This window comes from Patiria miniata, unplaced genomic scaffold, assembly GCF_015706575.1.
Source record: "Patiria miniata isolate m_02_andy unplaced genomic scaffold, ASM1570657v1 HiC_scaffold_20, whole genome shotgun sequence".
Classification (NCBI taxonomy): domain Eukaryota; kingdom Metazoa; phylum Echinodermata; class Asteroidea; order Valvatida; family Asterinidae; genus Patiria; species Patiria miniata.
Genome location: NW_024037059.1, coordinates 19224872 through 19239743, shown reverse-complemented (window position 1 = coordinate 19239743; position 14872 = coordinate 19224872). Strand labels below are relative to the sequence as shown.

The window sequence follows — 14872 nt, the reverse complement described above, 5'->3', positions numbered from 1 at the left end:
TCAAAATGTTTAGTCACTCAATGGCCAAGATCTTAGGGGGGTGGAATCTGCCCCCCCCCCTCCGCAGCTGAGAGATGGTCAAAATAACCCGGCCCTTTTAGGGTTAAAAGAGCAGCATTCGTTGAGCTGCCACAGTAGCCTTGTGGCTATCGAGATGAGCTATGGATTAAAAGGTCCCTGGTTAGAATCCTGCTGTGTCCATTTTTCCAATGACTATTTTTCTGCTCCACCTTCAGCAAATTGTTTTGTTTGTTTATTGATGGGAAATGAGGAGAATGATAACCTCAGTGTCTTGCTGTGATTCTATGAAAAATTGCTGACTTATTCACAAGTGTTTACACTGAAAAAAAATATGTGCGCAGCACGCCTTTTTGTAAGACGCCGAATGGCGTGCCATGCACCATTTATGCAAAATAATGGCGAGAAAAACAATAGTGTGATGTCACAGGAAGGTATAAATATCATGTCCTAACTGTGAACAATATATCAACGACCACCTTCCCTGCTATACAAATACTGAGTGGCTCAGAGTGAAATGGGAGGAATATTATCGCAAGTTAAAATCTGGACTTTTCCATTTCACGAGGCGAAGCCGAGTGAACTGGAAAAGTCCAGATTTTACCGAGCCATAATATTCCTCCCATTTCACAATTTAAAGCCACTCAATATTTGTTTTATGTAACTGACATATGGATCCTTGTCATTTGATATCTTTGAACTTTTATTTCAATACAAAATTGGTGGAAAATGTATTTCTCTCTTCCAAACCACCCCTTCACGAAAATGTTTGAACCCAACTCTGTAGCGCTGGCTCTTTGGAACAATACGCGTACACCAGCATGTATTTGCACACAAATACCGCGTCGTGGAACAAGAATGATCCTAACTGTTGAATAGTATTTCCCATTCCCCATGGGCGAATGGGACTTTATGAGCCCCGGCGTGAATGGGAGCAATAACGAATGTCAAGTGATGCGAGTTCCACCAATCAAATGACAAGGATCTGTATGTCAGTTATACAGGGTGAGTAAAAAAAGAAACGAAACACAAATGTTGGGACCATTGTTTTAGAGAAAAGAAAGTCACATAGGGATGTGTGTGAATTGTTTTCTTTTTGCTAAAAGAACGCACACCTGTATTGTGATCCGTGGACTGAACCTTAAAACGGTAGTTGTGTTTAAAATGTACATGAGTGACTTGAATGATTCCTGTACTAAAAGAAAGCTTATGAATTGGGCTTTCATATCCTAGATTTTGAAAGTGCTACATGGAGAACTTCAATCAAACAATAGTCCCGACATTTGGGTTTCGTTTTTTTTTTACTAACCCTGTATAATATTAACTATCACCTCTTTGTCATGTTTTCCTTTGCACCTCATCTTTTTAAACAAAGCTTTCACTTGTACTCGGTAAATCATTTTGAAAATGTTTGAAAGCTTAGTTTTCTTTTCTCATGATTTTTTTCTTTATTAATTTGTGTTTTTCTTTTTTGAAACGGCAGTCCAGGGAGCATGTTATAGCTTTGGCAGTTCGCATTACCTCACGTTTGATGCGTATGTCTACACATTCCAAGGAGAATGCCAATACTATCTGGCCAAGACCTGTCCCGACGACCGAATGCCATTTTTTGAAGTTATTCAGGAGAACAAGCGTCTGAGTCCCATCTCTTCAGGAGTAGAGGCCGTCCATGTCAACATCAATGATCACGTAATTCATTGTTTTATTCTCTTAATCCATCACGAAAAAGTCTTCCCCCCCCCCCCTCAAAAAAGAAAGAAAGAACAATTGGAGATTTGGTAATTGTGACAGATGGGCATCATACCACAAAGTGAGGATTTTATAATGATCACTTTGTCCAGAATTATTTTGTAAATTTTCATACTTTTTTTTTCTTTTTACTGAAATCTCTTCAAATACAGTGGGTTTTTTTTTTGGGGGGGGGGGCTGAAATCTAGGTAAATATATGTTAAAATTGGTTCTTTTTGTGCACATTGGTGCTTCCTTCTTGTTTACGCAATAAGTGACTCATCTGATCTTATTGAGGGCTGCAAAACAGTGCATGGCAACAAATGTGATGAAGAAAGAGGAGTTATTTAAACCTAAACCGACCTAAACCTTGACGAGCTCTCGACCAATAGGAATGGGTAAACTGTCTTAGGTATTTATGAATGATGATTATAATGCAATTGCATAGAGTTTTAAAGTAAAAATTGAACGTTTTTTTTTTCTTCTCGATTTGAAGGACTTTATCCTCGGTCCCAGACACACTGTCAAGTTTGAAGGAGAGGAGGTCGTTCTACCATTTAAAGAAGACGGTGTCGAAATTCGGGTCCGCGGAATGGATGTGGTATGTAACTGTAACAGTTTGCTAAATGGTTCATTATAGACTTCTGCTGAAATGATTAATTTCAGGAAGTCACGCAAACGAAGACAAACAGAATGCAAACAGGATTCCAAATGTACTTGTTCCATTAGTATTACCAAATATGTTGTTGCACAAAGGCCTGTACTATATTTCTGTACAAAGATTGAAACTAAAGTGTGAAACATACAACAGCCGCCACGTAATCCCAACATGAAACAGTTGTAGCGCAGTAACCTGCACGACATGATTTGCATGTGAAAGTTATCGGATTAAAGCCCGGTTCATACTCGGCGTGAAAGCCAACGCGAATTTGTGACGTCAGGGCGTCTTTTCGCGATGCAAATTTGCAAAAGTTGAACACATTTAAACTCCGGCGAATTTCACAGCGAATGCCCCCCTGACGTCAAATTCGCTTCGCATTCGCATGGAGTATGAACCGGGCTTTAGATGGTAAAAGTTCACCTCAACACAAGCTGTGCTCTTCCTTAAGTAAAAAGCTGAGTTTTAGAGCACAGTTTGATCAATAAGATACTATCTATGGTGTGCAGACTAAAAAGGACGATTTCGGGCATACACCGCGCTGACTGCTGGTATTTGTAATACATTCATCAAAGAAGTTTGGCAGTGTGCCAATTATACGGTGCCTCCTAAAGGACACCTCTCTACATGACCATTCTGAATTTATCGATTTAATTGAAGCTCTTTATCATTATGATTTCCTACTTTTTTGGAATAATTTTTGCTATATCTGGATAAGTACCTGAAATTTAATATGTTACAAGTCAGTGGGTGCCATTTTAATGCATCAGCTTATACATATGAAGAGTGCAACGGAACAGCTCAACACCCTGATATATATACTTGGCTACTCCATTTTTTTCTGCAAATAATTTACATGCTTGGACACTTTTGTCACTGCGCTGAAAAGAATGACACTGGAATTCTTAAATTAAATTGTTTTTACAATTCTGTTTTCAATGCTGTATTCAAACGACAAACCATGCATACCGAGTTTTATTTGTCCCTTTTTTTTTTTTGCTTTTCAGTTTTGTTGAACCATAATTAATGAAAGAACCATTGCTATATGAATGAATTTGACAGGTTTTGAAGTCAACCATTGGAGTTGAGGTTGCTTTTGATGGCTGGTACGGGGTTAAAGTCCTTGTCAGCGATGACTATAGAAACAAGTTGTGCGGCCTGTGTGGAGATTTTAATTTCAACGCTTACAATGACCTGTCTATCAACGGAACGACAGTAAGTTATAGGACTGTCCTGTGTTTTCAAATAGCTTTTTGCCGATTTGAATGTTAACAAAAACCAAACAAACAAAAAAAACTACACACATACACCTACGTACGTTTGTTTATAGTGTAAATCGAGGATTTTTCTAATCGAGGTCGTCCTCGATTTGGTTCCTGTCCTCGATTAGCGATGAAGGTGCACATCTGTGTCCTCGTTTTACACCATAAACAAATGCACAGTCGTGTTTTGCTATAGTCATTAGGACCTGCCCCTTTCCTTCTTTTGTTCCCTTTTGTTTGTACACAAAATTCTCCCGAGGACTAGTGCCAAGGTCCTCAGGCAGCATCGGGCCCATTGTTATCGAACGCACCCCATTGTCTCAAGTCCTCAGTCATCTAGGATAACCTGTACATGACAGTAATGTTAGTTTGATTGGATTTTAACTGGATTTTTGGTCAGGATTTTTTCCCGATGTCAGGATTTTTTGTTGGGATTTTTCCACTTGTTTCAAATTTTTTTCTGATGTCGGGATTTTAAAAATATCCCTCTTGAAATCTGGAATTCCTGAGGTTTTACCATGAAGATGTTTTGTATTATTAGAATTTATACAAAACAGAAGAAATGGGTATTTTAAGGATGCATTTGCAATTGGGCCCCTCGGTGACCCTAAAACCCAAAGCCGATAACTTTTGTGGACATTTCCTTTCCCCCATATTCACGCCTGAAAAATATAAACCAAAATGCTCCTATTATAGGTGTCTGGAACCACTTTTGGGAACTCCCAGTATACTGGTCAAGACTGTCCTATCCCTGTTGAGCCTGAATTTGAAGACAGCCCCGACCCCTGTGACAGTCTGAGCCCAGAATTGCGTACCGAAGTCGTGGATTTCTGTAATGGATTGTTGGGAGGTAAGTCACATTTTCTGTTCCATTCCTAACATTAATTTTAAAGCAAGCAATTATAGACTTAAATGTAATATACAACATTTGCAAGCATCAAAGGAAAAAAATCAAAATTATGATGGAAAACCTTACTTGACTTCATGAATAACAGTCGCCAGCATCTTGTGAAATCACAGCACCTGGTTTGCTGACATTTTCAAGAAAAGCGGAATTTTTTGTATAAATTTCCAACGATGGTCGGCCGACTATCGTTGGGAAAAAAACTGACTTTTTCCAAATACTGCCCCCAATTTACAAAAAGTAGTTTCCTGACCTGATAATTCCCCGATGTCTATAAATTGTTCCGTTTCATCTGAAGTAGGCTCAGAGAACCAGACTACAAGAACAGCATTTTTTTCTTGTTTTTTTTTTCAGCAACAATGAACACAAAACTTTAAACATCTCAGTGCAACAATATTTGCTATGAAATACGAACCCCCAAATCCATCCCTTTCTGAAAAGTACAGCAAAAGCAAATGTTGTATGTTAGTTCTTGCTTCCAGATAAATGAAGAGTGACGTCTTTAATAAATCATCATGTTTCTAGTGTCAACTTTATCTCAGCACTTTACAAGAGGATTAGTACAGATTTGTACACATTTTTTCTGGCAATTGTTTTAATTGTGTGGTGTCTTAAATTGAGTCACTTCTACTTTTATGCGAGTCCAACATTACAAGTTCCTGTAATTGTTTTTTAATCATTGGCTGAATAAATCTTGAATCTTGAATCTTGAATCTTGAATCTCGAATCTTATTATTACCCCTGATTGGAAGGCTTATTCATACTATGATCCCCTACTCCTAGGTTCACACAGCCACATTAAAGATGTATCGTCTGTGCTAATTTTAGCTTTTAATCAGTCTACTCTCGCAGGGAGTTCTGTTTGTGCACAGATGCAAGATAAAAGTCATTAACCCCCCCCCTCCCTGCTGTTTAAAAGGTCACCAACAGTCAAAGTTTCTTTCCACTTCCCCTGGCATACGTTTAACAAACCAGTGGGTCACTTGACCAATATTGACCCAAGTAACAGCATGGCTCAGAATGGAAAATATTGAAAATACACTTGGGTGTTACTTCGTGGTGTCGCTGACATCTTTAGTCTTTTAAAGTTTTTTTATTTTAGTAAAAGAAGTTTTCCTACAGAAAGCGACATCAGTTATCTCTGCTAGTAGTACTCAATAACGTTTTCAGTGATTATTTGTTCTTAAAGTTTCTTGCATGGTTCAGTGAAGCTGAAAATGCCACTCAATTCTGTTTATTGCAGAAACAATCTGTGTAAAAAAAACCAGTCGTGCGTGGTTTCTGATTCCACAATTCAGCATTTTATGGGGGTCAGATTTGCAATTGTGTTTTTCTTTTCAGTGTGTACCATTCCGGAAGTACCGGTACCCCCTCGTGGCGGCAACTGTGATTCCCTTCCACCAATGAATAACACAGGATCAATGAGTCATGATGGTATCGTGTGCATCAAATGAAATTGTGTTGCTATTTGCAAAGAAAAAAAAACAAAGCAAGCATTACTAGCTTTTCTCAACAAAGCTTTGCTTTGCAGTAGGTGTGAATCGCCTCTCAGACAGTAAACTCTGGTAACATGGCTTGGCCTTAATATCAATTTCTTTCTTTTTTTGCAAAGTGCATTTAAGGAGAAAAAAAGCAGCATCGTGCAGTCAAGGGCGGATCCAGGGGGGGGGGGGGCAAAGGGGGCCATGGCCCCCCCCCCAAACGAAACCAATTTTTTTTTTTTTTTAATGTGACGTCGCAATAAAGGCAGGCAATGAGTACACCACCATCTTTTCCTCAAAAAACATTGGTTAAAGTGGTCAGAAATTGCCTCAGATCGCACCACAGAGCATCTAGAATCCAAAAATTTTTTGACCCACTTTTTTGGGGAACCAAAAATGGTGTTCTGGATCCGCCCTTGCGTGCAGTAATTAATGAAGTAAATGAGCATAATGTCTGAGAAGAACCAAACTGTAGACAAAAAGACAATGATTAATCGAGCGAAAAAAAATTATCGCAAATTGCATCCCTAGTGTTTTCTATCTTGACCCCAACCGCACCTAAAGCTAGAAAATACTACTAGTAGTAAACTGTAGTATGTAGTACTTCAGTGTATAAGCAGGCCCAGATTACCCAATAGGCACAGTAGGCACTGTGCCTACCTAGGGCCTACGAAAAATCTTCTGGTATTTGGTACCTGCATACATAAATTTTGTTGTACTTTGTAGTGTGTGATGCTTTCCCCAAATGAACTTTTTGGGGTTTGGGTTGGAAGAGAAAACATACAGTATATATTATTCATTTGCAAGCTGCAGCCTCTGTGAATAAAAAGTTCATTAAAATGTATAAATATATACTTTGAAACAATTCGGGCGATTCACAATGCAGTGCGCCACCAAGAGTTTGCCACGGAGAGCTCATTTTTTCCAGTGCATTGTGGGAGATGGTCGACAAAATCGCAGCGCGGGACATTTGAAATTATTATTATTATTATTATTATTAATCATTTCTGGTAATGAAACCAAGGATTCCTCAAAAGCACCCTAGGCACTGTAGCTCGCCAGAAAGTTTGTAAAAGTACAATTCGAATATAATAGTTGCCCTTTTCTTTTCTTTGTATCAATATGGAGTTTTTGTAAGGCGGCAGAACGCTATGCCCCAATCTATAACAAATAAGCTCAAGTTTTCTACTGACACTCGTTCAAATGGGCCATGTTTTGTCGACCGTAAACTTGAAAAATGAACTCTCCATGGCAAACTCTTGGTGGCGCACTGCATTGTGAATCGCTCGAAGTCAAGTTCAAATTGCAAATGGCTTCCGTGCACATATTTTTCCCCTACAGATCACGTGCCGTCTTACAACCAGACACAATCTTTGAATTTATATTATAAAAAAAAAAACTTTTTCCTGATAAAGTGTGTGATTTTTTTTAGCTGAAGTCCTGACTATTACATGAAGTTTGCTTATATTCGTTAGGAGTGCTTGGTTACAAGAGAGCGTCAGAGCAGTTTAATAATAGCTTTTTACAACCCAAGATGATCATTTTGGGTGCTGTGGTCCAATGGTTAGGGTGTTCAACTTGTGTGGGGTGGTTCATTTTTTATTTTGCTAAAAAATATACACTACAAACCAAAAATGTCGGAAATCTTTTGTTCCGGACTAAATGTCGGAAACGTGAACAATGGCGGGCTGTATTTGGTCACTGTTACACACAGTTTAATGTAAACCTGTTCAAACCAGTTACAAATCAGACTTCCATTTGCGTCAACATATCTGAAACGTTAGCATATCGAAGAACTGGCCATTGTTCAAATTTCAGACATTAGTCTGGGACAAAGACCTTTCGGACATTTCTGGTCGTGGACATTAGTTGCTTTTAGCTCTGCTCACAGGTCATTCTCAAAGTTGCCACCCAGCCACTTCATTTCTTGTCTTTGTTTTCCTTGCAGGACCATTTGCCTCGTGTTCTGTGAATTCTGGCCTGTTCACGTACAGGTGTAAATTTGATGCCTGTTCTTCTAGGTTAATGAACCCACACCTATCTTGCGTACACCCAAAGATCTATGTCGAGATTTGCTTAGATTTCGGTGGCCGTCCGGATCCATGGAGGCGTCTTGACTACTGCCGTAAGTAGCGATTCGCTTCATCGGGGGACATTTACATTTTGTCTGTGCTGCACTTGTTTGCATTCTTTCCATTTGCCTATGATGCACGTGTATTACACTTTTAACAACCATTCATAAATACCTCAGACAGTTTAGCTATTCCTATTGGTCGAGAGCCCGTCACGTGGCCGGTCTTAAACGGATGATAAAGACATGGCTAGCTGGTCTTAAACACTTTTCCAGTGTCACAACAAAATGTGGACTCCAAAAAATCCGGTGCCTCTTACCGTTTTATTGGTTGAACGTTCACAATCCTCAAGTAGGCATGCGCAACACTACCAGCGAGTCAGAATTTTATTGTTCTAAATTCAACACGCAACGCCCCAGGTGCGTCCTGCACGACATCGCGCAGAACATGCTACGCGCGCGTCAATCTCCATAAAAGGGTTGTTTTACATCCTACTCGCCAGCTGAACACTCCATTATTTTGCTAGAGGGATGTTTCAAAAAGCATGAAGTGAACTTGTTGAACAAAATCGGGATTTTTTTAACGAATTATTTGATTTTTTTATACCAGAAAGGTATTTATGAATGGGAATAAATATGTGCTCGGTCGGTATTTATCACTCTGTTTAAGACCGCTTAGAGTCTGGGTGCTGATAATTACCCGAGCCGGAGGCGAGGGTAATTATCAGCACCCAGACTCTAAGCGGTCTTAAACAGAGTGATAAAAACCATTCGAGCACACATTTATTCCCTTATTTGTTAGCTTTTGAAAAGAAGTTTTAATTAATAATGGCCTCTTCCTCCCCTTACAGCCATCCTTAAAGCGGCCCATCAAAAACAACAACCTTACATGCTCTGGATTTCCATGACTTTGATTTGATTTATTTGTTTCACAAATTTTCGGAACAGAATTCAAGTCTCAATTGCACACAGTTTTGTTCAGAGAAAGAAACCGGCAAACCTAGCAGTTCAGACCTGACCATACCGGATTCAGATTTTCTATAAAAAGAATTTGGGCAAATAACATTTAGTTATCCAACAATGCCTCATTACATATTCACTTGTTCCCGTCAACTCAGACTGTAGGTATAGAGCATGGGGGTGTGGGCAAGTGCCTCCCCCCCCCCCTCACAAAAATACTGAAATTTGCTGCTTGCCAAGGAAGTGTCTGTTCAAGTTTCTGAGTAATAAAACAATAAAAGGAGTGAAGATAGAATTTGTATTCTATTCTACTCCTCTTCTTGCCCTTAAACCCTTTGGCTTTATGGAATGTGAATAAATTGCTCAGACAAAAAACATCCTCTAGCGTCAAACAGGTACAGTCCCTGCCCCCTCTGCCCCATATTAAAAATTTGCAGCACTTGCCTAGTCAGACGTGCAACTTTTCCTTGGAGCCACTGATTGCCTCATATTTTTGCTTCTCATGAATGTCATAACAAATTGAAAAATACTCTACAAAGTCTTGTGTGGTTTGGAATTTTCCTGTTTTTTTTTTTTTTAATTCCCAGTTGCACGCCTGAATTTTGGTTTAAAAAAAATGTTGGTCGGTCTGTCCTTGGTGCTCCCCCCATTACATGCTTGTGCCCCCTTCCCCCCCCCCCCGAAAAAAATGCAATCCTGACTACGCCACTGGGTTGACATAAAATGATTTCAACATGGATTGGCGAAATGATAGATTGTGAGAAGGCTTTTATATATTGAAATGCCAACAAGCTGTACCGAGTGAAGCCTGCTGATGCCTAAACATGAAGAGCTCATGCAGTGGCTCAACACTTTCCCAGTCTAAACCAATTGACCTATCGCCGTTTACGAGTTAGCCACGCCCCTGTGACAACCCTATGGAATTTTTTGTACGATAAGTTTTGTTTGTCTCAGATTTTGCGCGTTCCGCGTCCATTTGTACATCATGTAATTGGACAATACTTTCCAAGCTGCGTTCGCGCGATTCTACCGCGATAGGTTAATTTTGATTTTGACGGTATAATCTGCTTTCCGTTTTGCATCAGCTGTTGATTGCCCAGAGGGTTCCACCTCCAACCCCGGGCCTCACCCTGCCCTGAAACCTGCGTCGATGTCCGACGGCAAACAACCCCTGAGTGTGAGCACCAGAGGAGAGTGGAAGCGTGCGAATGCAACGAGGGTTTCGTTCTTAGCGGCACTGCGTGTGTACCAAGAGACGAATGTGGCTGCTACAATGTCGAGACTGAAAACTACTACCAGGTAAGACTTGGACCCAATTTTCATGGCTTTGTTTACCGCAGAGTTCCGCGCCTGCGATCACCACTTTGCGCTAACAGCCCAGGCTGAACAATTCTGGGCTCATGCTGTATTGGAATGTACAGATGCGTGTAAGCCAAAATTCCTTACTAACCCGTAAAATATGTTTGACCATAAGCGTGTCATTTTCTGCTACAGTAAACTGCTAATGGCAATGTTGTAATCAAGACCATCACATAACCAGGATTAGGCCAGGCGGCGGCTTTTTTCCCCCAAATGACATCCGCATAGGATGTACGCTATGGCATTTTGGACTTTACTGCTCTAAAAACATGAGAAGAAACTATAAAATTAGAAAAAAAGAAATGAATTCCAACGTACTGAAATTCTTACTTTATTTCCATTTAAAAAAAAATCCTCCAAAGCCTCAGATTAGGAAAACAAAAAATTGGATTCAAAACGGTGACTCAAACTACTCGACCACTCCTGGAAAAAATATATATACCTGCGTACGTATCATAAAAGTATTGTAGAGGGCACTCAACAACCATGTATAACGAATGTAGTTTGGGAAAAGAATATTTGCGGCTCATATCATCTGTTCTTATGTACATGTCGATAACTTGTTTTCATTTGACCAATCGATATCACTGTTGCGGGGGTCGTTTTCATCGGGTCTTTGTATTTATTGGTTGGCATATCTTTGATTCCTTACTTTTCCAGGAGGGTCAAATCTTCATGAATGAGGACTGTACCATGCTGTGCCTGTGTCAGTCTGGTTCCCTGTCTTGCTCACCAGTCAGCTGCGATGAGAATGCTCAATGCACAGTGTCCGACGGCCGGCGCAGGTGTGAATGCGTGGACGGGTACCTGGGCAATGGCATGGAATGTCGAGGTAAAGATCGGCAGCAGCACCCCCCCAAAAAAAATTAGATGTTGATGATTGCTAAATTTTGATTAGATTTTGTCCTCATCAAAACTCAATTTGTATTATTGTTAGTAGTAATACAGTTTGGACCACCCTTTGAAGAAAACAAAATGGTTCGTTCCTTCATTCATAAAAATGCAAATTACCCTTATTTTACATTATGTGAAACCCCAATTAAATCGCTAGAGGTATAGTAAAATCACAATAAATGGCTTTTTTATGTCCCTGACTTGTGTCTCGTTTTAATATTTTTTCCTCTCAAAATCTCTTAATATGGTTTTCTCAAGAACTATATATGCAGTTTCGTCATTAAAGTGCTTGTTAAATATAAATTCAGGATTTCACTGAATATTTTATGTCAAATTTGCTACATATGTTCTCTGCTTTTTTATTCCATATTTGTAATACTTTTTTATTTCAAGAGGTCATATGGCCTTTATCTTGGGCCTGACGGCAGTTGCTCTAAACGCTGAGCGTAATAAGTCGAACTAAATGCATCCATAGCAACCAACTTCGAATTAAAATTTTTAGACCAGTGCTGTTTCATTGCTGTTCAGAACGACGGTATCACGTCACACCCAGTCCAGCCAAAGAAGGTGCCGTGTCAAAAATCCATTCTTTTTCCCGAGCAGTAGTCCCAAGTGCCCACTATCACCATGCCAAAAATCAAAAAATTGGTCAAATTAATTGAGTTCGGCACGGCAGTGGCACAGTGTTTAGAACATGCCTTAATAAGCTGTCTTCCATTCTAGATGACACATCAAGAGAGTTTATTGACTAATTTCAAATATTATATATTAAGATTTTGGTTGTAATAAATTTGGTAGCCTTTTGGCCTCTTGAACTGAGATTCATAGCTTGAAAACTCAAACAGATATAATGATTTGATACACCGTGCCCTCTGGGGACATGCACACAATAGGGAACAAAAGATTGTATACGTCTCCACAGGGCAATTTCTATAGATGAATACAATGTCTTCACAAAATAGATGTATGGATTTTACTCAAAAACTAGGAATTTCCAAGGTATGTTGATCCGTCGCAAATGGAAGAGTTTTAGAAAAGGGATCTTAAGTCCGAATTTCAGCCAAGGAAATGAATTCTGGTTAAAATAAGAGCATTTTGAAACAACACTTTCAAACTCATTTACGAGAATAAAGAAATGTCTCCACAAAGATACAAATTTCAGTATGTGTGAAACAATTTGTTGATCCAGAAGTAAAGTTAGCAGCTTGTTTTTTTTCCCCCATTGTAAAAGAAAAATCATTTTGTATATGCATTGACCATGGTTTTTGTCTTTTGCAGAGGCCCCTTGCACTGGTGTGGTGTGTGAGAATTTGGGCACTTGTATCCCAGGACCCAATGACACCTATGGCTGCCTCTGCCAAAATGGATTCAATGGAGATCACTGTGAACAAGGTCAAGATTTATTTATTTATTTTTTATTTATTTATTTACTTATTTATTTTCCACATCCAACAACAGAAGAAAAAAAAGCCAATTACAGGACTGGTTTAAAAATATTATAAAATTATTTAAAAAAAAAAAATATATATATAAACACAAATATGTTCAAAAAGAATCATTATAAAAAATACAGATTGATGTTATAAAAACAAACTAAAAACAAATTATATATGTATATAGAGATGAAACGAGCACTGTGAATTGTGATAGGAGACAATTTCATTGGATATATGCATATATGGATATATGAAATGCTAACAAGTAATGGGAAAAAAAAAAAAAAGACACAACGCACATATACTTAAGACAAACACAAAACAACAGCAAAACAAACAAACAAAATAACAAAAAGAAGAGGAAAAAACAAAACAACAAACGTAACTAAACAAAACAAAAACAAGACAAGACAAGGAAAACAAAGTAAAACAAAAACAAACAGAGCAAGACAAAGCAAAACAAAACAAAAAACAAAAATCCAAACCAAGCAGAACAGAACAAAACTGAACAAAACAAAACGAACAAAAAAGAAGGAAAATATACACTATCTAAGAAAAAACAAGATAGCAAATATTTCGTTACAGAAATAAAAATAATAAAAACGAATCACATGAAAGAAAATAATTTGGAGAGAAGTGATGACAGTATAAAACTTAAAAGGAGTTGCAAAAAACGGATGGTAATACATATAATTGAAGATATCGATGACAGTTCATTCAAGTGAGTTAAAAATGAAAGCAACATGTATTAAAAAAAATAAATATTCATACATTATTTCCCATGTACACCATTTGCTCTCACTCTGTGGTAGTCCAGCGACTAGTTGCATGAAGCGCTGTGACGCATCACAACTCAAGTTACGACGTGTAACACGTCACAACTCGTGCTGCATCGTACGATCCATTTCGCGAAACTTGCAATGTGTTGAACTCTTCCTAAGTTCATTGACAACAGTTTAAAGGGAAAATACAACATTTGCAAACATCAAAAAATAAAACTACCAAATCATTTTGAAATACGTTGCTGGACTGTAAGTGAATAACAGTGTAAAGCATCCTGTAAAATCATGGCACCTGGTATACTGTCATTTTCAAGAAAAGTGGTATTTTTTTTTTTATCAATTTCCAATGCTGGTCGGCTGACCAGTGTTGGAAAAAACTGGCTTTTTTTCAAATACTGGCCCCAATTGACCATCGCACTTGTTTGATATCGATTACACACCTATGAACGGGTACAAGCCAGCTAGACTGGTTCCCTGACCTTACAATTCCCCAATGTATGTAAACTGCTCTGTTTCTTCTTATATGGAGTCAGGGAACCAGACTACAGGAAAATGATTGTTTTTCTTGGTTTTTATAGCATTTTTGAACCCAAAACCTCAAAAAAGTCAGTGTAACTATATTTGCTATATATTTCCAACCCCCCAATTCCATCCATTTCTGAAAATTACAGCAAAAGCAAATGATGTATATTCCCTATATATGTAGATACGTGTCTAGTGGTCATCACAAAATAAGAAGTGACCTTTTCTTAGCCAGTTTTATACCATATAAAATTCATAACGAGACTTTAATACCGAGACAATGTATGTAAAGTTGTAAATAGAAAATTCATTGAATAATTATGAATTAGTGGGGAATATTGCAATTGAAATTTCAAATTAGCTATACAGTCCATTGAGAGCTAGTTTTCCTTTAAAATTACACCACACGACTGTTTACATAGTCGTTCACCGAGTTGTGCTGTAATTACACCTACAACACATCGCACTTGCGATGTGTTTTATGAAATGGATCGCAGGATGCGTCGCAGCTGCAACCCATCGTAGAGATACGACGCGTCGCAGCGCTGCGATGCATCGTAAGTTACGATGAGTTTTATGAAATCGGGTGCAGTGAACTAAAGTCATATGTTGACATGGATTAAAGATTTTTATAAAGTTGAACAAAGGAATCGACTGCAGCAGGATGTGAACTTCTGACCGCAGGGACATCGCACTGGTGCTCTACCAACTGAGCTATCCAGCCCTATGTTGGTGGTTCCCCAGCTTGTCAAAGTCTGTGTTCAAGGGGCGCTAGTTGAACAAGGAAATTGACTGCA

The 14872-nt window shown here is 38.7% G+C and overlaps 1 protein-coding gene across 1 annotated transcript in view; it reads left to right on the top strand.

Moving 5' to 3' along the window:
• The window catches only part of LOC119727754 (IgGFc-binding protein-like), a 150493-nt gene that overhangs the window by 72996 nt on the left and 62625 nt on the right, over positions 1–14872 (top strand). Inside the window, 9 exon segments of the mRNA XM_038199799.1 lie at positions 1502–1707; positions 2243–2347; positions 3467–3619; positions 4363–4516; positions 8000–8176; positions 10168–10185; positions 10188–10381; positions 11102–11273; positions 12614–12727. Of these exon segments, the coding sequence (XP_038055727.1) occupies positions 1502–1707; positions 2243–2347; positions 3467–3619; positions 4363–4516; positions 8000–8176; positions 10168–10185; positions 10188–10381; positions 11102–11273; positions 12614–12727 (1293 nt within the window).